General features: G+C 48.3%; 1 protein-coding gene across 3 annotated transcripts; it reads left to right on the forward strand.

The window, feature by feature from the left end:
• Positions 1–3,802: 3,802 nt before the first annotated feature.
• Positions 3,803–23,382, forward strand: LOC112850988 (uncharacterized). Of its 3 annotated transcripts, XM_025914496.2 has the most exons (5): positions 3,803–4,159; positions 5,248–5,430; positions 5,754–5,880; positions 15,219–15,314; positions 20,290–23,382. In XM_025914496.2, exons 2-5 carry the CDS (start codon positions 5,395–5,397, stop codon positions 21,921–21,923), a joined length of 1,893 nt encoding a protein of 630 aa, XP_025770281.1. In that variant the 5' UTR covers positions 3,803–4,159; positions 5,248–5,394; the 3' UTR covers positions 21,924–23,382. The 3 variants fall into 3 exon arrangements, with proteins under 3 accessions (XP_025770281.1, XP_086546950.1, XP_086546952.1); XM_086690824.1 differs by lacking the exon at positions 5,248–5,430; XM_086690826.1 differs by lacking the exons at positions 3,803–4,159; positions 5,248–5,430 and adding an exon at positions 4,213–4,340.
• The last annotated feature ends 2,233 nt before the right edge of the window (positions 23,383–25,615 follow it).

A 25,615-nucleotide genomic window follows, 5' to 3' on the forward strand; every position in this document is an offset into this window, starting at 1 on the left:
TTTGGTTTATCATTCATCCTTTTCCCTGCCCGCTATCCATCAATTTATACTTTTCTGAACCATTTGAGAACTTCATGTCTCATATTTGTATTTTCTGAGAACAAAGATATTATCTTACACAACCAGAAGATAATTTCTAATGTCAGAGAAGTTAACATTAGATCAATACAGGGGTACCTGGGTGGCTCAGTTGGTTGAGCATCTGACTCTGATTTTGATTCAGGTCATTGTCCCAGGGTTGTGGGATCGAGCCCCATATTGGGCTCCACACTCAGTGTGGAGCCTGCTTAAGATTCTACCTCTCTCCCCCCCAACCACCTCTCTCCCTCTGTCCCCTGCTCATGCTTTCTCTCCCCCCTACGTCTCATATACACAAACACACAAATTAGATCAATAGATTAATTTAGATCATATTGCATTCATCATATAAAATCCAATGGACCAATACCAGATTTGATCTAGTTAGACAGAAGTATGTCTTTTTTTTTTTCACCATTTTTATTTGGAAATTATGTATGGTTTAAGGAGATGCATCTGAGTGCCAAGTTGACAAGAAGTAGAATGTGATGGCTAGATTTATGTGTAAACTCAGCTAGGCTATACTAGCCAGTCATTATTGGATCAAACACTAATTTGGTGTTGCTGTAAAGGTATTTTATAGATGTGCTTAACATCTACAACCAATTGGCTTATTTAAGCAAAGGATTTTATTTTCATAATGTGGGTGTGTCTTACCAGATCAGTGAAAAGGCCTTAAGGATTTAAGTAAGAGTTCCCTGAGGAAGAAGTTCAGCCTCCAGGAGCCTAGGTGGCTCAGTGGGTTGAGCATCCAACTCTTGATTTCAGCTCAGGTCATGGTCCAAGGGTCATGGGATGGAGCCCTGCTGCTGGCTCTGCACTGGGTGTGGAGCCTGCTTGAGATTCTCTCTCTCCCTCGCTGGGCCCCTGCCCTGCTCTCGTGTGTGCATAAGTGCTCTCTCGTTCTCTCTCAAAATAAATAAATAAATATGAAAAATTTTTATTTTATTTTATTTTATTTTTTATTTTTGAGACAGAGAGAGACAGAGCATGAATGGGGGAGGGGCAGAGAGAGAGGGAGACACAGAACTGGAAGCAGGCTCCAGGCTCTGAGCCATCAGGCCAGAGCCTGACGTGGGGCTCGAACTCACAGACCGTGAGACCGTGACCTGAGCTGAAGTCGGAGGCTTAACCGACTGAGCCACCCAGGCGCCCCTGAAAAATTTTTAAAAGGAAAGAAATTAGCCTCAAGACTGCAGCATTAGCTCTGGCTGGAGAGTTTCCAGGCCACTTACTAGCCTACCCTCTGCCCTCTGGATTTGAAACTTGCTATGCCCCACAATCACATAAGCAAATTTCTTGAAACAAATCTCATATATACATATTACAACTACATATGTATATGCAATACACACATATACACCATACACGTAGTTATAAAAGATGTATACATGTCAATATTTATAAAACTTATCTTACTAGTTCTCCATAGAACTCTTCACACGTTCTTCATTCCTTGACCTAATTAACTTATTGCTATGCTTTTGTCTCATCTTAGAAATATTAAATCTGAAGGGCATTTCTATACTCTCTGATTCTAGTTCTGAATCTGTACCCATCCTCAAATCATCAAAGATGCATTTGATTCTCTCAGCTCCACAGTTATGAAAAAAAAAGTCACCAATGGTGACTTCTTAGATTGCTTAACGTACCTCTAGGTGGACATTAGAACCCCTAATGTGAGTTTGTTGGTTTCTTGACATCAACAACTTAACAAAGTCAGGTTGGCCCAGGGTTCATGCTCTGTCCATTCTCTTCTCCAATCTACACTCATTCCTCTGTTGGTCTTTCCTAGTGTCATGACTTGGAATAGCAGTGTAAGCTAACAACTCTCAAATACATGGGAGTGTCCACAAAAATGAACAAACCTTTTTTAAAATTTTAAAGAGAAAGGAAGGGGGTTTTATTTGAGCTCATGTTAAGACAGCTACCTAGGATACACAGTCTTCACAAAGCAAAGAAGAGGGTGCTCTGGGGGAGGAACGGTTGGTACACTGCTACACACACACACACACACACACACACACACACACACACACAATGAATTGTAACTCTTTATTAATTAACATTATGACCCAGGACATTCCAAAAATTCAGACTTTGTCTTACGTTTTTAGTATGTGCAAATACATATGACTAATCTTAGGGGAACCAGGGAGGTTTTTTTCTTTTTCTTATATTTATGTTTGGAATGCTACATTCTCGTTCTTTTTCCTTTCTAAGTTTATTTATTTATCTTGAGAGAAAGAGAGAGAGAGAGAGAGAGAGAGAGAGAGAGAGAACACGAGTGGGCAAGGGGCAGAGAGAGAGAGGGAGGGAGAGAGAATTCCCAAGCAGACTCTGCACTGTTAGTGCAGAGCTGGATGTGGGACTCAAACCCAGGAACCATGAGATCTTGACCTGAGCTGAAATCAAGAGTCAGATGCTTAACCGATTGAGCCACCCAGGTGCCCCTGTTATTTTTATTTTTATTTTCAGTGAAGCAGATGTACAACATGTGCTTGGGGCAGAAACAGAGCCCCTGCCAAGCCATTTTGACCTTGGTAAATGTTAAAGTATAATTTCCCCAGGAGCCCAAGAGCAAGGCCCACAAACGTGAAAAGCTGAAAATTTCCTTTATTTTATCAAAGCTGAACTCTTTTCCAATGTTGTCATTGAACTGCCTATGTAACACATGCCTCGTGGTCTCATGGACATTTCAAATTGACCATGCTGGAAACTGGAGTCCTAAGTTTCCCTCTAAACCTCCTGTGTCTGCTCCTCCCCACCTCACAGGATGCCAAATCCATTCTTCCGTAATCTGGGCCAACTACACGACTCAGAAGTTCATTCATCTTATGAAAAAGGCCCTAGGCTAAATAAGTCCCTGGAGAGTGTGCAACTTGTGAAAGGGGATTTCAGTGTCCTCCTTGGGAGGTTTTGTGGTTGTTTTTTCTTTTTTTGAGACAGCACGAGTGGGGACTGGGCAAAGAGCAAGGGAAAATCCTAAGCAGGCTCTACACTGTCGGCAGAGTGTGAAATCATCACCTGAGCCTACATCAAGAGTCAGATGGTTAACCAACTGAGCTGATCAGGCGCCCCCTCCTTGGGAGGATTTTTAAGCTACTTTTTGGTCTTTTCCCCTAGAAGAGGATGGAGGAAGGTGGTACCGAAAAAAGGAAGTCACCAGGCCAGCTGGGGCAGAAGGCCAGTTCTTCGCCTTTTCATATGCCTCCACCCTGACAAATGTCCGTCTCCGGAGCCTCAACTTCCCAGGCACAGAATGGAGGCTTCACCCCTGCCCCTTGGTCCTCCGAGTTGTGGCCACTTAAAAAGGCAGATCGGGGGGCGCCTGGGTGGCGCAGTCGGTTAAGCGTCCGACTTCAGCCAGGTCACGATCTCGCGGTCCGGGAGTTCGAGCCCCGCGTCAGGCTCTGGGCTGATGGCTCGGAGCCTGGAGCCTGTTTCCGATTCTGTGTCTCCCTCTCTCTCTGCCCCTCCCCCGTTCATGCTCCATCTCTCTCTGTCCCAAAGGTGAATAAACGTTGAAAAAAAAAAAAAAAAAAAAAAAAAGGCAGATCGGTTGCTCGCTTGCTTGTGCTCCTTCCCCTCGAAGGAAGGCGCCTGGTTAAGTCCATCCTGCCCGGTCGGATTCACAGGAGGGAAACCACATTACCCAGAAGGCATCTGAGGCCAATGCCTGCCAAGAACAGGGGCGCTTCCTGCGGCTCACGTACGTGGGCGGGGCTTCCGGGGTTTTCACTGCCGCCGCCATTTGCCTCAGCCGTTTGCCCTGGGACGGCCTTGACCCGCCGCGGGCTGTGCCAGCGCCGCTCCTTAGGCCTTTCGTGGGGACCAAACAGGGAAGGAGGCTAGGCTTCACCTTCGCGCTTCGCAGGGGCCGCGACTCCCTGCAGCGGGTGTGCCCCCTGGCCGCTCGCCGGGCCGCGGCCTCTCGGCCGCCCTCATCCCCTCGGTCGCCGAGGGCGGCGCCCCGAGTCGTGGTGTCTTTTACGCCGAGGCCGCCCGGGCGCTCGCCTCTTTTCGCCTTGCTCGACCCGCGGGGCCCACGATGGCGGCGCCGCCGCCCGGCCCGACCCAGGTCAGTGGACGTTGGCGTCGGAGTTGCTGCGTCTGTGCGAGGGCGGAGACGGGCCCCCAGCGGGCCGGGAGCCCCGACGTCCGCTGGGCCGATCTCCGCACTCGCGGGGTGTGGAGGGTGGGGCTGGCTTGCGGCTTAACTGACCCCCGGTTCCGTGGAGTGCTTGGTCTCGGGCTCGCCAGTAAGTTGTGGAAAGAACGAATGATGCTTCCGCCTGGGACTCCCGTCAGTCTTAGGGTAAATCCCGCCCCCAACGGGACCTGGGAGGACCCACGCTGCCCCACCTGCCCTCTTCTAACAGGTGACCTTGGGTGTCGGGCGGAGGGGGCCCGCTTTCCGGGCAGAGACGAGTTCAGGGGGCCCGGGAGGGGCAGTGAGGTTGCGGTGGTCCCAGCTGCTGGGGCGGGGGGCGGGATGCTCCACCCCTCCTCCGCCAGCACCGACTTGGCGGCCAGTCAGAGGCTCTTCTTCCCGTGGCCAAAGCCTGTGTTCTCCGTAGCCATTTGTGCTCCCTGGTCCCGCAGTGTCCTGGCCTCGGGGCAAGTGCTGTCAGAGCTCAGGAAGAAGGAGGCTCATGGTTCCTGGTGGAGTCTCCCCGGCAGTGAGGTGGGGAGCGGGCGGCGCAGGTCCGGTCCCTGCCGGTTACCCAGGGAGGCGCCAACCCTCCAGGTGCCGTTCTTGTGAGGTCAGTGCTGAGGGCTCTGCTCCTCTGCCCACGTTCACGAAAAGAGTTTCAGGGTTGATGGAAATGTATTTAACGACAAAAGTTGGGGCAGATGCTTCCCCATGTCAGTACATTGTAATCACTGTGATTACGGAGGAATTCCCGATGCCCTCTCTTCCTCCCTGTACAAGAGTAAGCAGCGGTTAACATGTTGCCTCTGGTTTGTGAGAGGCAAAGCTTCGGGTGAATTTGGGGAACTCCCTTAGCCTTTCGGGGACTGGTTGGAGGTGATGAGATGTTCCCCCCGCCCAGGGAGGGGGGGCTGTGGGAGAAACGAGAACCCAAAGAAGCTGAGCTGAGTCATTTCCATGTAAGTCTCACGGCTGTGACCAGTGAAGCGGGAACTATTATTGTATTGATCCAGAAACAGACGCTCAGAGAAATGAAGTGATGTCTTCAAGGTTAACACAGCTGGCAAGTGTCGGCTTTCAAGAGTTTGGATTCCAGCCACAGGAGACTGACTTACGGACTGGGGACTTGTAGTCGCTTTAACCAGGATGTGCCCCTCAGCATGGGGCAGGCAGCGAGCAGGACCAGTGAGGCTCAGGTACTGCCGTTGTCACCAATGCTGTTATTGTCATTATTCACTCATTCCTCTGACGTCCTGGGGCCCATGGTGTCTGCATCTCCCAGTCCACCCGTCACTTCCATTGTCTTGTGTGACCTTCCGGTGGCTCCCGTGGAGGAGGCTTCTCCCTTACACTGCTGTGTCCACCCCCACCTTGAGCCCGGCACGGAGCTTGGCGCTCACGAGGTTCTTGGCGATTCGAGCCTTGATCACTCTGTACCTTTATCAGGGATGTAGGGATGAGGCCCGATCCCATCCAACACCCCAACACCAACACGCTGCTACCTCTGTTTGACATCCAGGTGTCTGTGACCTTCGACGATGTGGCCGTGACTTTTACCCAGGAGGAGTGGGGGCAGCTGGACCCGGCCCAGAGGACCTTGTACCAGGAGGTGATGCTGGAAAACTGTGGACTTCTGGTGTCTCTGGGTAAGTGCTCCCCACTCCACCCTAGGGGGGGACCTGCCACCTCGTTGTCAGAGGACCTTCTGTCTCCAAGCGTGGCCCCCAGATTCCGCACCTCTGCGTCTTTGCCTGTTTCTGTTGTTTCTCTTCCTTACTCTGCTGCGGGGCTGTGTGGGGTGTCCTTGAGGCAGAAATGGCCACCTGAGCCCGAGCTCCTCTGGACCTCTCGCCCCAGTGCCCGGGACAGACTGGTCTCCATCTGAGGTCCTCATTTCACATTCCAGAGGGGGAGCTGACGGGCTGAGCCTGGTTGGCTCAAGTGTCCTCAGCAGGGCCAGCAGGACAGGGAGTGATGGGAAGTTCTCCGGGAAGGGAGGGAGTCAGGCCCCCCGGAGGCCTTTGCCTTCAGCACCGACAGGTATTGTTGTAAACGAGGTGATCCCAGTGACGGGGCTTCTCTGTGCTCACGTGCCCTCGTGGTTGTCACTTGTTTCCAGGGCCGGGATCGTCTGCCGGGACGAGAGAGGCGGTTAGAGTAGTGCTTCTCGGCGGGTGGCAGTTTTGCCCCCAGGAGCCATTTGGCAACGTCTGCAGGCACTCTGGGTTGTCGCGCCTTGGGTGTGGGTGGAACTGGCATCTGGTGGTTAGAGTCTGGAGATGCTGGAGACCTCCTTTGATGGACACGACGGGCCCCTCAACAAGAATTATCCCGCCTGCAGAATCCAGGGTGCCCAGTTGAGAAACGCCAGCTTAGATGTTTCTCTGCTTGAGGTTAGTCACCACGAGGCCATTCGATCTGAGACCCCAGAGCTTAGGGGAAGACGTGCCGATTTTTGGAGAACTGGAGTTAGGTCTCAGTGAGAAGAGGCAAAAACAAAATTAGAGAAGTTTGATAGATTAAATATTTTGTAACAAAACGTTTACAAATAGAAAGTGCATTTTGGCCCTGCTGAGCTCTTCTCTCCCCTTCCGTGCTCTCCCTGAGCTCCCCCTGCTGTGGCTGTGCGGGGTGTCTGGTGGTTTCCTGCGGACACACCTGGCTCGGACCTCAACTTGCTGTTGTGTCTGCCTGGTGAGTGTTCGTGGACATTTCAGCCTCTCAGACGGTGACCCTTCTGTGCGCGGTCCCCGCCTCCTCGCCAGCAGTGTCCTGACCACCAGATCTTATGCAGGGCCCTCCCCCATCCCTGTCGCTTTCTCTCATCATCCCGGTTATGGCCTTCTAGGTTAGCGGTCTCAAGCAGGGACGATGTCGTCCCCGAGGGACACTGGGCAGTGTTTGTAGACATTTTGGTTGTCGCCCTGGGATGGGGCTGAGACAGGCACCTGGTGGGTGGAGACCTGGAGTGCTGCCAAACATTCTTGTAACGCACAGGACAGTTTCCTCCCTGTCTTCCCTGCAAAGAAGTGTCTTGACCTAAATAATCATGCCCGTAACCCACATAATGTCAGGTTGAGAAACCTTATTTCAGAGAGTGTAGGAACATGAACTGGCATTGAGAGACACCCTGATATGATGATTGCATTATTTCTTCTCTTTTCCTGCCTCTGATTGCTTTTGATGGCAAGCTGGATTTAGTGCTGAATCTTTTTTTTTTTTTTCAAGTGTTTACTCATTTATCTTGAGAGAGGGGGGTAGAAATAGCGGAGGAGAGAGAAAGAATACAAGCAGGGGAGGGGCAAAGAAAGAGGGAGAGAGAATCCCAAGCAGGCTTCCCACTGTCAGCACAGAGCCCATCCTGGGCTCAACCCCACGAACCCCAGGATGATGGCTTGAGCTGAAACCAAGAGTCGGATGCTTGACCCACTGAGCCACCCAGGTGCCCCTAGTGCTGAACCTTAATACATCTTCTTTACTACCCCCACCCTCCAGTTGTTGGCACTTTTCCTTTTAAAACAGAAGGAGCCTTGAGCCCACAGCCATGAATAGGCAGCATGAGCTTACTGGGACTTAACAGCATTTTGATGGCATTGCTGAGTTTTTGTGGTGATCTTCCACTAAGGGTAGACTCTAGGTTTCTCATTTACCAGAATGATGCAGGATTCTTTCTTTGAAGAAAATAAGAAAAATTCAAAATGGGTCATGTTTGGGGCGCCTGGGTGGCTCAGTCGGTTGAGCGTCTGACTTTGGCTCAGGTCATGATCTCGCAGTCTGTGAGTTCGAGTCCCGTGTCGGGCTCTGTGCTGATATCTCAGAGCCCGGAGCCTGCTTCGGATTCTGTGTCTCCCTGTCTCTCTGCCCCTCCCCTGGTCATGCTCTGTCTCTCTCTGTCTCAAAAATAAATAAAACATTAAAAAAAAATGGGTCATGTTCAAAAGTTCAAAAGCAGTTAACAATCACAGATCCCCTGAGCACTGACTGTGCGGGACTGTTCAGGCTTATTCATGCTCCACTCATGTAAATTGTCACAGCATTCCCCCTCCCCCCCCCGTATGAATTTGCACCTGCAAGATTTGCATTTGTAGAGGTGACTTAGTGACAGATGATGTAGAGAGCTTAATGCTGTCATGTATTTTACATGTTTCTATGTGTGCATTTACATACATACGTACACACCTGTGCACGTCTGTACATACTCGCCCATGTGTGTGCTAGTTGTGTGTAAACGAAAAGAATCTCTTTTTCCTCTACTCAGTAACACTTCTGACATGAAAATCTTGTGTTCGACCCCACGCAATTCTGCCACACACTAACTGGAGTTCGCACAGATCCCGCAGGTTAAAACGGGCTCAGTCTCTTAGGACAGCCCCTCCCCCTCCCACACATCCACTTCAGATGCCAGTCACAAGTCCAGGTCATCACCTGTCTGGATCACCTGGCTATAAATCAGGTATGACCCCCTTCTCAGGTTTGATAATTTGCTAGGGTGGCTCACAGAACTTAGGAAAGCACCTTAATATTACCCAGTTATTGTAAAGGATCAAATTCAGGAACAGCCAAATGGAAGAGACGCAGAGGACGAGGTGTGTAGGACAGGCCACTGAGCTCCCATGCCCGCTGTCTAGGCTTGCCACCCTTCCTGCACCTCGATGTGTTCACCAGCCTGGAAACTCACTGAACCACGTTAGTTAGGGCTGCTGATGAAAGCTTCATGACATCGGCATCATGGAGGAAATCACTGGCCATTGGTGTTTGAACTCCATCTCCAGCCCCTGTTGCCTGCCCAGAGGTTGGGGGATGGAACTGAACATTCCAGTGCTATAAGCATGTGTTTGGTTCCCCTGGCCCCTCCTTAGGAGCGTTCCAAAAAGTCACCTCAAGAGCATAATAGAATTCCTAATAGAAGAAAGCAAAAAGGTTCTGTGTCTAATTTCGGTCTTAGGAGAGGCAGTCTGGACACATGCTGGGGTGAAGGTTTTAGTGTTAGCGTGGAGTTGTCATCATTGGAGTGTTGGTCTGGGTCGGTGTTGTCCACGTGTGGGACTGGGGTATCCTTTGCGAGTGAATGCCCGCTCAAGTTGATGGGCGCCTCCTGTGTTTGCCGCGTTTGGTTGAAACAGTGGTGTTAGTGTGGGGTGTTAGGCCAAGAGGCCTTTTGTAAGGCAAGCTAGGGGCCCACTCGGGTTTATTTGTCACACTGGGATTTGAAAAGGAGTTATTCAAAGTGATAGTTATGTCTTCTACTTAAGCCAGCAATTTTGGGCATGTTTGGGCTGCGAAAGCTCTTGAATGTCTCTCTCTTCCCAGAGCCCAGCATTGTGTAATTGGAGAAGTGAGGTGTGTGTCCATTACTAGTATCGCCTGCAGCTCTGAAGGGAACAAGGAATGCCTGGCCATGCCTTGTATCGTGGCCCTTGTATGTGTAGAGATGTGTGGTTTTGACTTACTTTGGGGGTGTCTGTGAGATGGGAGGGTCTTGAAGTTCTTTCCCCTGAAGGAGTCCATCTTTGGGCAGTGGCCCAGCAGTTTATAATGAATGTGGAGATGGGACCGTTTGTTGATCAGGGCATCTGGTGTGAAAATAACCCCCTGAAGTTTGGCCAAGCGATGTTTCTTAGGTCCCGTTTTTATTCTTTTTTTTTTTTTTTTTTTTTTTAATTTTTTTTTCAACGTTTATTTATTTTTGGGACAGAGAGAGACAGAGCATGAACGGGGGAGGGGCAGAGAGAGAGGGAGACACAGAATCGGAAACAGGCTCCAGGCTCCGAGCCATCAGCCCAGAGCCCGACGCGGGGCTCGAACTCACGGAGCGCGAGATCGTGACCTGGCTGAAGTCGGACGCTTAACCGACTGCGCCACCCAGGCGGTCCCGTTTTTATTTAGAACGTTCTGGCTAAGGGCTAGAAAGCAGCAACACTCCACTGAGCCCCCTCGGGTGTGATGGAAAGCAGTCTCTCTTTTACAATCCCCAAACTCCCCTCACTATTCCCTCTGTTACTCCCAGGGGTTTTCTGGGGGCCTGGGGACAGGTGACCTCCTCCAGCAGCAGAGCATGTGGCTGGGAACTGCAGACAGGAGAAGCCGCCCCACAAGGGGAGGATGCCACGGGGCCCAGGCTGCGCTCCAGCCTATCTCAGGGAGTCGTCGGTGGCGGTGCCAAGCTTGTGCCATGCTGTTTCTGTGACCCAGGGCACGGTGGGCAGCTGGGCGTGGAGGTTGCAGGCTCCTGTCTGTGAGAGCGGCTGTTTTCAGGAGGGCCTAGTGTGTGGTCAGTCACTGTGGTTTTAACAGTGTATTGCTCAAGGCTGGAACTGGGGACAGTTTGTCCCATCAGAAGCCCTTGTGGCCATCGTTGGTCATTCAGAGACTCCAGGAGGCTTGAGGAGAAAGAGGTTGTCCAAAGCCTCTGTAGTGAAGGGGTCTCTGAGGGCACCTACCGGAGCGTCTGTTAACAGTATTGTGAACAGATCTTGGAGTCTTGGTTGGACGAAGCCTCATTTAAGGTGGGCTGACCTGTAACTGTCAACACCAGTGAGGTTAAATAAAATGTGTAAATGAAGAATGTAGTAACCAGACCCCAGATAATGCTAAGTAGTGTTATTATCTAAAACTAATCCCCCCAGGGGCGCCTGGGTGGCTCAGTCGTTTGAGTGTCAGACTCTTGATTTCAGCTCAGGTCATGATCTCACAGTTTGTGTGGGTTTGAGCACCACAGTGGGCTTCGAGCTGACAGCTCAGAACCTGCTTGGGATTTTCTCTCTACCCCTCTCCCACTTACCTTTGCTTGCGTGCACGTGTGTGTGTGCTCTCTCTCTTTATAGTTACATAAATAAACTATGATATAACTAATCCCACAAAGGGACTAAAAGATGTTGGGTTGTGTTTATGTATCCATAACCGAGTGTGTCAGATGACCTTCCGTGGTCAAGGTTGTCCTCGATGTACCGTCACACGTGTGCTCCTGGAGAAAGTGGGGGCACTTAAAATCTCGTCTGCAGAGATGGGTGTGGGTCAGAGTTGTTGAGCCACCCTCCCCGCAGCCCAGGAGAGAAGAAGGGTTTCCCTGCGGGGGAAAGGCAGGCTGGCAGAGAAGGGGCGGAGCAGGCACCGGGCAGCACGGTTAGCCAGAGCTCTCAGCCCAGATCAGCGGGGTGTGGATTGAATGATGTCCTTGATTTCTGTTGGATGGTGGGTGTGTCGATCGTGTGAGTCCGCTCTGGCTGCCACACTGTGTGGCTGAAACAACAGCTTTATTTCCACATCATTCTGGAGGCTGGACGTTCCAGACCCAAGGTGCCGGCAGAGAGGTGTCTGATGGCAATCTCTTCCCAGCTGCCACTTCATGCTGTGTCCTCATGTGTCCTTTCCTCAGGCTCAGAAAGGCTGTCTCTTCCTCTTCTTTAAAGGACACCAGTCCTACCAGATTGGGGCCCATCCCCTGACCTCATTTAACCTTAATTCCCTCCTTAAAGATCCTATCTGGAATTCCAGATACGATCACATTGGGAATTGGGGCATAATGACATTGAGGGGAGGACACGCTGCATTCCTAGCAGGGACCCTCAGTGGTGGACCAGAGTATTAAGATTGTAGTCACCCCCATGAGGTGCCCTTCATTTGTCCCAGGTTCAAGCACAGACACAACTGGGCTGTCAGGTGGAGCAGCAGTGGGACGGTCATTCCTTTATTGATCAGCTTTTATGTAATGAAAGGCTCCTTTTCAGCTTCCACTGGGCTGTATTAACTATTTTAATTGGGGTCTGCGGGCCCCATTTTACCAAGCCAGTTTGTAAGCACCAAAAATATATTTTAATTCTGTGATGTGTCAGGGCACCCGTGCCCATAGGGCATAATTTAGGACAGTGGGCACTGGGACGCAGGGAGTTGTAGGCAAATCTGCAGTTAAAGTGAGACATACGTGTTCTTCCCCTGTATTAGCTACTGAAGTTTGGGCAGCGCTGTGTTTAATTTTAGAAGAATCTCCAGGTATAACTAGGATTTGAGCCCCAGTATTGGTTAAATTTAAGAAGTTTTGTCAATTGGTGTGTTTTAGCAAATCCTGAAGTTAATTCAGAACCTATATTGTAGAGTCAGAAAAACCAATCAGTGCCCGGTTTTGTTTTGGTAATATAATTTTTTTGGAATATAAATTTTGTTATGCTATACAGAATTATTATACAGAATAATTATGCTATACATTATTATTATAATTTGTTATCTTAACTTTTAGCATATAAATTTTGCATTTCTAATCGCACCAACCTGTAGGCAGAATTTTAGTTGTATACTGTGCATTTAGTTATTTTTTATTTTCTTCCTGTGTATCTAGGGGTTTCTTTTTGTTACTGGTTTTAAATCAGTCAGTAGTTTAGGATGAGTGTTGTTTTCTAAACCTGGTATTCGCTTGGTACATAAGTTTTAAGGCACCCCTCCTACTCCTGCTTCATTTTCTTGGGCTTTCAGCTGCCTGCAGCCCCATATTGAATTGGTCTCCTGCTGGTGAGAGGGGTGGGGAGGGCGTGGGGTCTCTGGGCAGCAGCCTCCCTAGGATGGCCCTGGTCCCCAGCATAATTGTTTGTTGTCACCTCTCTGTCCCTGGTCATTTTCCTTTTCTTTGGGTATTTACCTGATGAGCTCCCGGCAGTCCCAGGTGGCCCCTGTTGAGTGGCAGTCCCATCTATAGGGTGCCCTGACAGCCGCAGAGGGCCGGGGCTTACGTCTAGGGCAGCATGGTGGCGGCATCGGCGTTCTGATTGGGTCAGTGTGATTTTAACAAGGAGACTCTGGCATGCTGCTGGGCAGCTGCGGTCGGGGGAGCCCGGATGCACTGGCCGGTGCCCTGACATTGGTTGTGCAGTCTGGCGTAAGGGGAGATGTGTCCTGAGGTGTCCTCGCAGGAACAAGATACCCCATACGCTTTTTTTTCTCCCTTATACATTGAACCATGGGTCTCCAAGAATGGGGTGTCCCATCCCTGCTGGGTTGGGGGACGGACTACAACAGTAAGGCCGGCAACAATGGCAGGATTTGCCCTCGAAGCAGTTGAAGGCTCTTGTGCCACATCATCTGAGGAGGGTGCCCCATGCTGTGTGGCCAGTAGATCCCTCATATCACACAGGGGACCAGTGCTGGGACTCCACCAGATGCGCCTTGGAAAGGGCGAGCCTGTGCGATCAGTCCCTCGGGGAACCTAGCTGAGCAGCCCAGCACTGAGTGTTGCTGGCTCACTGGGCATACCTGTACCCCAGCACGGTAGTCTGGGGGGACCTTGGCCTTGCACGACAGCCACTTACCCTAGTTGTCCCTGGGACATCCACCCAGAGACTTGACCATGGAAAAACAGATGGATGAGATGGGTTTTTGCCGATACAGGGGCAACTAGGGAATTAGCCCTTGCAGACCTAGGTTATCACACCTGTAAACTACAGAAGGATTTTGCTTAGGATCTAAAAAAAGACTCAGGTCAGTAAAGATGCAAACTTTGTTTTGAATGGAGAGAGTCAGTGTTTTAAATATGTCAGTTCTTTAAATTATCCCATAAATTTATTTCCACTTTAAACATAACGTATTTGAGGGGTGCCTGGGTGGCTCAGTCTGTTGAGCGTCTGACTTAGGCTCAGGTCATGATCTCGCGGTTGATGAGTTCGAGCCCCGTCTCGGGGGCTGACAGCTCAGAGCCTGGAGCCTTCTTCAGATTCTGAGTCTCCCTCTCTCTCTCTGCCCCTTCCCTGCTCATGCTCTGTCTCTCTCTGTCTCAAAAATAAATAAACATTAAAAAAAATTTAAAAAAAAACAAACCATAACGTATTTGAATTGCTTGCCGCAGTCCCTGGGATATGGTTATACCCTATAAATGCTAGTTTTTCATTTATTGTTAGGATGAGAAACTCCACAACAACATGGCAGATTAATGAAGCCATGCTTCAGCGAAGTCCTGTCGGGAAGTAACATGGGAGCCGAGACCGGAAGAGTTAGAGTTCTCTAGAGGCACAAGGTGGGAAGAGAACAGCCTGCTAGGTAGTAGGGCCAACACATGCAAAGGCCCTGGGGTTACAGGAGGCATGGCTCCTGAGAGCTGAAGGGAAGTCTTACTCCCGTTTTGACACCCGAGCTGAGCCTGCAGCAGATGCAAGTGAGGTTTGCGTAGTGACAACTGATACTCTCCGGCTGTGGCTCTGTATCTGTCAGCACAGCCTTCCGTGGGTCCTGGTGCCTCTGCCATTGACTTCTCTGCAGTCCTGTGTCTTTTCCCTGCGTCTGTGAGTAGCTACATGACAGGGCAGCTCAGTCTTCACCCTGAGGGACGTTCATTCTCTCGTCTCGTAAGTTCAGAGGTGATCCCAGCTCCCCGCTTGGCGAGTGACAGCTCAGCTGTGTGTTTCTTTACCCCCTCTCTGGTCTAGGGCTTTGAGGCAGGTTCCCTCATAAAAGTCCCAGGATGCCACCCACTCAGCCGTCCCGGCTCCTACCAGGTTGTGTACTTATGTACCTCTAACGATTGGTGATGGGGCATAGCCACTTGCAGGTTGGTAGAGAGTGGTTTTTCGACCTTCCTTTGATGCCAGAATCCGCTGAGAAGGTTTTTAAATGTCCCAATACCCAGGCCTCGCCTACAGAAGTTTGCGTTCGTTGGATGTGAGGCGGACGTGCCGGGAGGTGTGGATGCACACGTGGGTGATACTCACTTGCTCGGAATAACGAGAAAACACTCTCTGGAAGGAGGGGATCCTCTTCCCTGGGATTCTGTGAGCTGGAAGTCAAAGGAAACAGGTGCTGTCTACATAGCCAGCACTACTGTCTCAAGTCTTTGGATCCCAGCAGTGGTGTTTGTGCCAGTTTCCAGGTGACAAGTCAGTGTTCGTGTGGATGGGAGCAGCTTTGTTCTGAAGTCATATCCGTATCCGGAAGTCCCACACTAGATTGAGAGGTTTAATTTGTTTTCCCAAAAATCCCAGTGTCTTCTTTCTTTCTCCGTGACCAGGGTGTCCCGTCCCCAGACCGGAGCTCATCTGCCAGCTGGAGCGCGGGCAGGAGCCGTGGACGGCGAAGAGAGGCCTCTCCCAGAACACCTATCCAGGTAGGAGCCAGGATGCGGGCGCGCGGGAGACCCTGCAGGCTGGAGACCAGGAGGGGAACCGCGGGCCCTGGTTCCCCGGGAAGCTTCTCGTTCTGGCCTCTCTGGTGGTTCGGAAGCCGGGGAACCCTTTGACCCAGAGTCCGCGTGCCCGGCCAGGGACCCGTAATGTCTCTCCCTCCGTCCACCTGCCAAGTTTCAGGGGCAGGTTGGGGACCGGACACGGCCTCAGAGAGCCGCTCAAGCCTCCCCCCGCCCTCAGTGCCTCTCTCTGGCCGGCGTCCCCAGGTCCTGTGCAGCCGTGTCCCACCCGGTGCATCTCCAGACTCGGTTCCTTATGCCACCGCCTCCATCAGCCCCGCCCCCACGCTCCCTGCTCACTCCCATCATCTTCCCTGCGGGGGCCGCTGGCCTCCCCACCGCTCTCCACGTCTGCGTGGTGCCTCTGGTCAGCTCGGCTCCAGGTCCTGCCTGCGCTTCCCCAGGTGCTCAGACTCTGTTCCAGACGGCTAGCACTTCCCCAGCCACGGACGTGTCCCCTTGCGACCGCGGCGTTGACAGTGCATTGCGCCTCCTCCCCCGCTTGAGCCTCGACCCTTCCACACCCACTCGGGCTCTCGAGTCTGCAGCTGCGCCTTCCGTCCAGAGGAGGGGGTCTTGCCCTTGGCCCCGGGGCCGCTTCCTGAACCAGAGTCCAGAGCACCTTTTCAGGGAAATTATTTCCTCCTTCGTTTTGTTTGTTGTGTAGCGTAACTTCATCCTTTTTGTACTCAACATAAAAATATGCTCAAGGTGCATAAAAATATGCTCAATACGCCTGGGTGGCTCAGTCAGTTGAGTATCCAACTTCAGTTCAGGTCATGATCTCACAGGTCATGAGTTCAAGCCCCGCATCAGGCTCTGTGCTGACAGCTCGGAGCCTGGAGCCTGTTTCAGATTCTGTGTCTCCCTCTCTCTCTCTCTGCCCCTCCCCTGCTCACACTCATATTCTGTCTCTTTCTCAAAAATAAATAAACGTAAAAAATATATATATCAAGCTCCTTATGGTTAAAGAAGGTCAGTAAGTTCCCGGCTCACATAGCCCCCATCTGCTCCCCGTGCACTCACGTACTCACTGCTCAGGCAGGCGTTGCCCGGAGCTGCCCCGAAGGTCATCCTGCATGTGGTTACAGCGTCTTTGATGTTTCTTGGAGTGAGGTAGATGGATTCCAGACTATGCAAACTTTAAAGTTTTTTACTGGATAGTTGCCACTGTGTTCTTTTTTTTTATTTAAAAATATTTTTTTTTGTTTTTTTTGTTTTTATAAAAAAAATTTTTTTTTTAACGTTTATTTATTTTTGAGACAGAGAGAGACAGAGCATGAACGGGGGAGGGTCAGAGAGAGGGAGACACAGAGTCTGAAACAGGCTCCAGGCTCCGAGCAGTCAGCACAGAGCCTGATGCGGGGCTTGAACTCACGGACCGCGAGATTGTAACCTGAGCCGAAGTCGGCCGCTTAACCGACTGAGCCACCCAGGCGCCCCTGAAAAAATGTTTTTAATGTTTGTTGCTTATTTTGAGAGAGAGACATTTGACATTTAACCTTGCGATCCAAGGTGGAACTGGAGTCTGTTGTGAGATACGAGTACAGTTTTGCATTTCCAGTGCGACACCTGTCTTTCTGGCTCCATTTACTGTGTTTCCCCTTCTTCAACGCCCCAGCTTCTCTGCCCTCTCTGCCGTCCGCCAAAGCTCCCTGCGTGTGTTTCCCAAAGTCTCTTCTTTTTCCATTGCTCGTTTGTCTTCTCTGTGTGCCAGTACCACAGTGTGTGAGTCTGTGATTCCGTGGCAGTACTGTCATCTGAGATGGTAGGTGTCCTTCTCTTTATTGTTGCCTGTTTGACCCTTCATACAAGTCCTACCATCAGACTGTGAAGTTCCTTGATGGCCCAGTTGGCATTTTATAGGGAATTGTATTGAAATTTTTTTTTTACTCATTTGGGTAGAATTGTCAGTTTTATGTGATAAAGTTTTATTCCCCTGGTTTTGTCAAGTAATAATGGACCCACATCACCGTACGGGTTTCCCCACCATGTGAAAGTAGAGTGATCCTGTGAAACTTTTCATTAGCCAAAACAGCATTTATTTATATGGAATTTTTTTTTTTTTTTTTTTTACTATTTCTATACTTAAAAATCATCTCTCTCAGGGTTTTCTGATGCCCTAGGACACATCCTGCTGACAGATGCCCAAAATAAGTGGAGAGAAAGCACAGGTGCTCGCAGACACAGTTCAGAGCTGTGGCGGCCCAATGTCAGGGACTGTTCTGGTGAAGGAGCTCGGTGGGCCACCTCTGCCACCCAGGGGGCCCACTGCCTCTGTGACGGCTCGATGCGACAGACGCTGAACACCATTTTTGCTTTTTGTGGTTTTCGTACGAGTGAAAATCTTTGAATTTCTTTCAGTTAGTAGAAACAGGTCCTGATGTCAGTGTAAGTAAAGGAAGGAGGAAAATTAAAAAGGAAAAAAGGTTTCTTCTTGTGGTGAGAACTGTTGCAATTTACTCTCTCATCTCTGCTCTGTGTCACGGCAGGCAGGAGTAGCTAGGGCCCTCGTGTAGTACGTCCCGTTCCTAGCCCTTAACCTTGGAACTGGAAGTTTGTCCCTTTCAACACACCTTCCTCTGACTCTTCTGACCCCCACATCATACTCTTCATTGACCCAGCTCTTTCTTCATGTCTTCAAGTAAAGTATTATCATTTTCTCCTCTAGATCCATGTGTATTTTGCTGGTCTCTTCCCCAGACTCAGTACGTGCAGCCCAGTCCTGCTTACCTCCTGCCGTGTCCTGGGAGTCTTCACTGTCCCCTTCCCACCCGCTCCCCCCTCCCCCAAGAACCTTGGGAATCCTGTTCCCTTGTCTCCTTTCTGTCCCTGCGTTCTCATCAACACCATCCTCAAACTCTTGGTCCCCTGTACATTCTGTCCCCTGAGGTTACTGTACCCTGGGTACTTCCTCTCTGGGGCGACTCCTGTGCTGCCAGTGGGACCCCCATCGTGGGCACCTCCTACTGGAAAACTCTCTTGATGTCTTTCTGAACACAGCCAAGCTCAAGGCTAAGAACACAGAACTCCCGAGAATGCCAAGTCTTCCCAGGTCATCCGAAACCAGTGGGAGTTCAGAGATTTCCCACAACTATCCTTAGATTTGACACATTGTTAGAAAAACTAGAAAAACTTCCTAAAATCTGTTCTTACTCTGCCCTCAGTGTTTTTTTGTATGTTTAGGTTTTTGTTGTTGTTTTAATTTACGTCTAAGCTAGCATATAGTGGAACAATGATTTCAGGAGTAGATTCCTTAATGCCTCTTACCCATTTAGCCCTTCCCTCCTCCCACAACCTCTCCAGCAACCCTCTGTTTAAACTCCACATTTAAGAGTCTCCTTTGTTTTGTCCCCCTCCCTGTTTTTATATTATTTTTGTTTCCCTTCCCTTATGTTCATCTGTTTTGTCTCTTAAAGTCCTCATATGAGTGAAGTCATATGATATTTGTCTTTCTCTGACTAATTTGGCTTAGCATAATACCCTTGAGTTCCATCCACGTAGTTGCACATGGCAAGATTTCATTCTTTTTGATTGCCATCTAATACTCCGTTATATATATGTGTGTGTGTGTACATATATACACATGTATATACATATATATATATACACACGTACATATATACATATACACATTACATATACATACACCACATCTTCTTTATCCATTCATCCATCGATGGACATTTGGGCTCTTTCCATACTTTGGCTATTGTTGATAGTGCTGCTACAAACATGGGATTACATGTGTCCCTTTGAAACAGCACACCTGTATCCTGTGGATAAATGCCTAGTAGTGCAATTGCTGGGTCATAGGATAGTTCTATTTTTAGTTTCTTGAGGAACCACCATACTGTTTTCCAGAGTGGCTGCACCAGTTTGCATTGCCACCAGCAGTGCAAAAGAGATCCTCTCTCTCTGCATCCTCGCCAATATCTGTTGTTGCCTGTTTTTTGTTTTTTTTTTTTTTAAAGTTTATTTTTGAGAGAGAGGGAGAGAGAGTTTGAGCAGGGGAGGGGCAGAGAGGGAGGGGGACAGAATCCAAAGCAGGCTCCTGGCTCTGAGCTGTCAGCACAGAGCCCTACGCGGGGCTTGAACTCACAAACCTTGAGATCATGACATGAGCCAAAGTCGGGAGCTTAACCAACTGAGCCACCCAGGCGCCCCTGCCTTCAGTGTTTGTTACAGATTAAGGATACAGCTTACAAGCAGGGCCAGAGGTGTTCAGACACAAAAGTTCCATGTCTTCAGTGACTTGTTCCCTCCTGGCATCCGTGTATGACAATAACGTGCACAGATATGGCCAACTTGGGAGATTGGCCACAGCGTCACTATTTCTATTTTTATTGAGCCTTCATTACATACGCGCAATTGAGTTACTCTCCGTGGGACTCAGTCTCTAGCTCTTTTTCCTTTTCCAGAGGTCCAGCTGGTATCTTGTGGCTCAAAGTCCCAACCTTCTAATTTCATGGTAGGTTTTTCTTATGTGGCTGGACCTTGCCTCAAGTTACCTCTTTAGTACAAACTGGAGGCCTGTAATGAGTTACCTGCCGTCCCAAACTAAGGGATACATTCCTAGGTGCCCATGCGGGATGTCCACGCATAGAGGTATCTTGAAGCACACAGCACCATAATTAGACTACAGACGCATGCACAATGGGATTGTGGTAGTATTTCCCCTCAGACCTCCTGTCCCCTTGCCTGGCTTCTCCTGGGTCTCCCTTTCAAGAAGTCAACAGTCCAAGATCCAGGGGTAAAAATCCTGAGATTCAGAGGTAGTAAAACATAACAGAGATGGGCCCTGTTTTCATCTTCATTTCTTTCGCTGAAACGCTAGTTTTATTTTTCCCATGTCGTCATTATTCACAGGGCTTTTTGTGTATGGGGTTTCTTTCAGGTGACAAGGACAAACCCAAGACCATGGAACCCACCACTTGTGATCCAGCCCTGCCTAAGGGGGCCTCGTTCCAGGAACTAAGACGTGGTGACCCAGGGCACTGTCAGCTGGGCCAAACCAAGGATCAGCGTGGACCGTCAGAAATGCAGGAAGGACACTCGAGACCAGGGTTCGAAGCCCAGAGGGAGAAGCTCCCTGAGAAAATGACCCCTGAACATGGTGGTTTAGGGACAGCTGATGGAGTGTGTTCGCGGATTGCACAGGACCTGGTCCCCCTAGGTGGTGCCATCCGTGACCGTGACTCATGTGGATCGGGTAAAGATCCCATGATTCAAGAAGAGGAAAATGCCTTTAAGTGCAATGAATGCGGGAAAACTTTTAATAAGAAGCACCTTCTTGCTGGACATGAAAAGATTCACTCTGGAGTGAAGCCCTATGAATGCACTGAGTGCGGGAAAACCTTCATTAAGAGCACACACCTCCTCCAGCACCACATGATCCACACGGGGGAGAGGCCCTACGAGTGCATGGAGTGCGGGAAGGCCTTCAACCGCAAGTCCTACCTTACACAGCACCAGCGGATTCACAGCGGGGAGAAGCCTTATAAGTGCAACGAGTGTGGAAAGGCCTTCACCCACCGCTCCAATTTTGTCCTGCATAAGAGGAGACACACTGGAGAGAAATCCTTTGTGTGCAAAGAGTGTGGGCAGGTCTTTCGACACAGGCCAGGTTTCCTCCGACATCACATCATCCACACTGGCGAGAATCCCTACGAATGCTTCGAGTGTGGCAAGGTCTTCAAACACAGGTCCTACCTCATGTGGCACCAGCAGACTCACACTGGGGAGAAGCCCTACGAGTGCAGCGAGTGCGGGAAGGCCTTCTGTGAGAGCGCGGCCCTCATTCACCACTACGTCATCCACACGGGGGAGAAGCCCTTCGAGTGCCTGGAGTGCGGGAAGGCCTTCAACCACAGGTCCTACCTCAAGAGGCACCAGAGGATCCACACCGGGGAGAAGCCTTTCGTGTGCACCGAGTGTGGAAGGGCCTTCACCCACTGCTCCACTTTCATCTTGCACAAAAGGGCCCACACTGGAGAAAAACCTTTTGAGTGCAAAGAATGTGGGAAAGCCTTTAGCACTAGGAAGGACCTCATCCGACACTTCAGCATCCACACCGGGGAGAAGCCCTTCGAGTGCTCTGAGTGTGGGAAGGCCTTCAACCGCCGCTCGGGGCTCACGAGGCACCAGCGGATTCACAGTGGAGAGAAGCCCTATGAGTGCATGGAGTGTGGGAAATCCTTCTGCTGGAGCACAAACCTCATCAGGCACGCCATCATCCACACCGGGGAGAAACCCTATAAGTGCAGCGAGTGTGGAAAGGCCTTCAGTCGCAGCTCCTCCCTCACTCAGCATCAGAGGATTCATACTGGGAGACACCCCGTCAGGGGCAGCGCAACAGAAGTGGGGAGACCCTTCACGAGCGGGCAGTCCTCGGTCACCCTGCGAGAACTCCTTCTGGGGAAAGACTTCTTGAATGTAACCACCGAGGAAAACCTTTTGCCAGAGAAAACATCTACCATGGCATCTGATCGAACATACCAAAGAGAGACCCCCCAGGTATCTTCGCTGTGAGAAAATCATCCGTCCCAGGCCATCAGGAGTCGTGTAGAGATGCAGTTAGAGATTGACCCGGCCCAGAGCCTTACTGTGCATCTGAGAGTTCATCCAGGAGAGACCGGTGTTGATTATGCAGGAAGTAAAATGTTCAGCTACTTTTTTCTTAGTTTACACTGCAGCGTTATCTCAGGAATTTTTATAAAAAGAAGGTGGAGATTAGAAGGGCAAATGAAATGAAAAGTTTGTGAGACTTCTCTGTCAAGCTTTGTCAAGCACTTTGTCATGGATTCCTTTGTTTACTTGGGGCAGGGGGGTTGTTTCAGAGGCCCCGGGCCTTGACCCTTTATGTGTCTTGTATATACGTTCATTACTGTTCAGTGGCAGGAGAGTTAGACAGATGAGAGGGCAGGTATTCAAAGCGGTAAATACACACATAAGAGTGGGCACATCGTCTTGCACCAGTTAAGACGTTAAGACTTAACAGTTTTAGAAAACGAACTTTTTTATTTGGTTTTAAACCCCAAACACCCAGACTTTTTCTTGATCCCATCTATTTACTTAGTTTCCGTAGCTATACGGTAAACCTCAAAATTAGGTAAAAGTGATTTCTATTACTTAAATTGATTCAGTTTTCCTAGTTCCTTTGACTTTTCATATAAATCTTAGGGTGCAGAAAATCGTGTTTGCATTTTATAGGAATTGGTTTGTAGATCTGTTTGTTGAAAAGCAGCATCATGAACATCGTACATCCTATGATACTTCATTTGTTTAATTCTTGGTATTTCATTACTGTTTTATAATTTTCAATACAGGCTCTGTATATTTTTGTTAAGATTTGTAACTAGGTGTTTTGTTTTTTTAGTGTAAATGGCGTTGATTTTTACACTTTGATTTTCCATATGATCTTCAGTAGTATGCAGAATGATCATTGGTTTGGGGGATGATATTTTGGTAACCTGCACCCTTGGTGAACTCACATTATTTCTAGCCATTTCTCTGGGTAGAATCCTTAGGATTTTCTGCAAAGGTACATCAGCTGCAGATAGAGTTTTACTTCTTCCTTCCCATCTGTTTATCTATGACTTTATTTTCTTACTGCTCTAGGTGTACTTCCAATGTGATATCAGATAGGAGTAGTAAGAAAGGATGCCCTTGACTGATTCCTCAAATGAGGCGGGAAACTTTCAGTTTTTCATCAAATACAATGTTAAAAGTTCTTTTTGGAGTTTTCTTATCAAGTTTAGAAAATTTCCATCTATTCCTAATTTACTGAGTTTTTTTTTTTTTTTAAATTATGAATAAGTGTTGGATTTTGCCAAATTCTTTGCCTCCATCAATTGATGTGATTATCTGATTTTTCTTTTATAGTTTATGGATATATTGTGTATTAACTTATTAGTTTTGAATATTGAACCAGTCTTGCATCCTTGGAATAAATCCCACTTGGTTGTGGAGTATAATTTTTTTTTACGTATTATGTATTGAAACATTCCATTTGATTATATTTTGTTGAGGAAATTTTCCTCTAATTTCTTGAATTCAGAATAATTTTTATATTGGATACATTGGATAGTTTTAAGATTGGCATTTTCAAGGAATTGTTCCGTTTTATCTAAATTTTCTAACTTGTAGACTTGTAGTATTTCCTTACCATTTTAATGGCAGCAAGATCTATACTTCTGTCCCATTTGATACCTGATTTTGGAAATAGGTCCACTCTCTCTCTCTTTGTCCATCTTCTTAGGTATTTATCAGTTTTATTGATCATTTTGAAGAACCATCACTTAATTTCATTTGTTTCTATTGTTTATATAATTTCACTAACATCTGATCTTTATTATATCCTTTCTTCTACTTGCTTTGGTTGTCTTTTGCTCCTCATTTCTTTTCTGATTTAAGCACTTAGTACTATAAAGTTCCCTTATAGCATTGTGACAGCTTCATCCCACAAGTGTTTTTTTTTTAGTTTATTTTTTAGTTTATTTATTTATTTTGTGTGAGGGAGGGAGAACGCGCATATGTGTGCCCAGGAGAGGGGCAGAGAGAGAGGGAGAGAGAGAGAGAGAGAGAGAGCATTCCAATTCTGCTGTCAGTGCAGAGCCCAATGTGGGGCTTGAACTCACCAACCATGAGATTATGACCTGAGCTGAAATCCAGAGTTGGATGCTTAACTGACTGAGCTGCCCAGGCATCCCCCACCGCAGCTAATTTTAATTCCAGTTTATTCAGCTCCTTAAGAGACTACTGGGTTCATGGATTATTGTTTAGTTTTCTAGTAGAGTATTTTCTTTATCTTTTGTTATTGGATTTCTAGTTTGTTTCACATTTGGCCTGTTTAAATTTGTTGTGTGTTTATGACCCAGTCTGTCTTCTTGAATGTTCTAAAAGGCCGCTTGAAAAGAATGTGTTCTGTCATTGGGTGGAATTTCTGTGAATGCCTGCACAATCCTCTTGGTTGGTAGTAGTATTCAAATTTTCTGTATCCTTACTGACCTTCTGTTTAGTGTTTCTGTCAGTTGCACAGAGAGGATGGTGAAGTCCTAAAGCATTACTGTCTGTTCATCTTTAAATTCTATTATTTTCTGCTTCAGGTATTTTAAAGCTCTTTTGTTTGGTGCATTCACATTTAGTATTGATATGTTATCTTGGTTATTGACCCTTTCATTATTTAATGTCCCTTTTTGCCCATGTTCATTTTCTTGACTTTGAAGCATACTTCAGTAATATTAATATAGTCCCTACTGCATGTTTTTTTTTAATGTTTATTTTTAAGAGAGAGTGGGGAAGGGGCAGAAAGAAGACAGAGGATCCCAGGCAGGCTCTGCACTGACAGCGGAGAGGCCAACACAGGGAACTCACGAACCTTGAGATCATGACCTGAGCCGAAGTCAGACAACTGAGCCCACCAGGCGTTCCTCCCTGTTGCATGTTTCGATTAATGTTTGCATGGTTTATATTTTTCCATAGTTTTATTTTGAACCTTATCTGTGTCACTACATTTGAAAGAAGTTTCTTATAACAGCATATAGTTGGGTCATGCTTTTTTATCCCTTCTACTTTCTGTCTTTTAATTGGTAGAGTCACATCACTTAAATTGAAAGTAATTACTGGTGTGTTAGGGCTTAAGTGTTCCATTTTTTTATTTTTTGCTGTGTTCCCTTCACATTGTTTCTCGTTTTCTGGTTGTTTTTGTTATTTTCTTGTTCTGTTTTGTGTTGTTTTGCATTCCTGTGGGTTACTCCCAACAATTTTTAGAATTCCATTTGATATACCTATGATGTTTTTTTTTTTTTTTAATTTTTTTTTTTTCAACGTTTATTTATTTTTGACAGAGAGAGACAGAGCATGAACGGGGGAGGGGCAGAGAGAGAGGGAGACACAGAATCGGAAGCAGGCTCCAGGCTCCGAGCCATCAGCCCAGAGCCCGACGCGGGGCTCGAACTCACGGACCGCGAGATCGTGACCTGGCTGAAGTCGGACGCTTAACCGACTGTGCCACCCAGGCGCCCCACCTATGATGTTTTTGAGTGTTGTCTTAATTTTTGTACTGTAGGCATTGTATATACATAACTTATCAGTCTGATATTATCAGCATTTTAAGCACTTTGATGTATAGAAACCTTAATTCCATTAGGTTCCTTTGCATTTTCCATTTTAAATCTAATTAAGTATTTCCCTTCTTACACCAAGCACTATGTTGGATGTTG

This window comes from Puma concolor, chromosome E2, assembly GCF_028749965.1.
Source record: "Puma concolor isolate L17-30 chromosome E2, mPumCon1.1.hap2, whole genome shotgun sequence".
NCBI lineage: Eukaryota > Metazoa > Chordata > Mammalia > Carnivora > Felidae > Puma > Puma concolor.

What these genes read in the sequence shown, in the direction of transcription:
- LOC112850988 (XM_025914496.2), top strand. Translation starts at nt 5,395, where the DNA reads ATGGGGCAGGCAGCGAGCAGGACCAGTGAGGCTCAG. An exon ending in GCAGGACCAGTGAGGCTCAG is followed by an intron (nt 5,431 to 5,753) that starts GTACTGCCGTTG and finishes TTTGACATCCAG; the next exon opens with GTGTCTGTGACCTTCGACGA. An exon ending in TGGACTTCTGGTGTCTCTGG is followed by an intron (nt 5,881 to 15,218) that starts GTAAGTGCTCCC and finishes CTCCGTGACCAG; the next exon opens with GGTGTCCCGTCCCCAGACCG.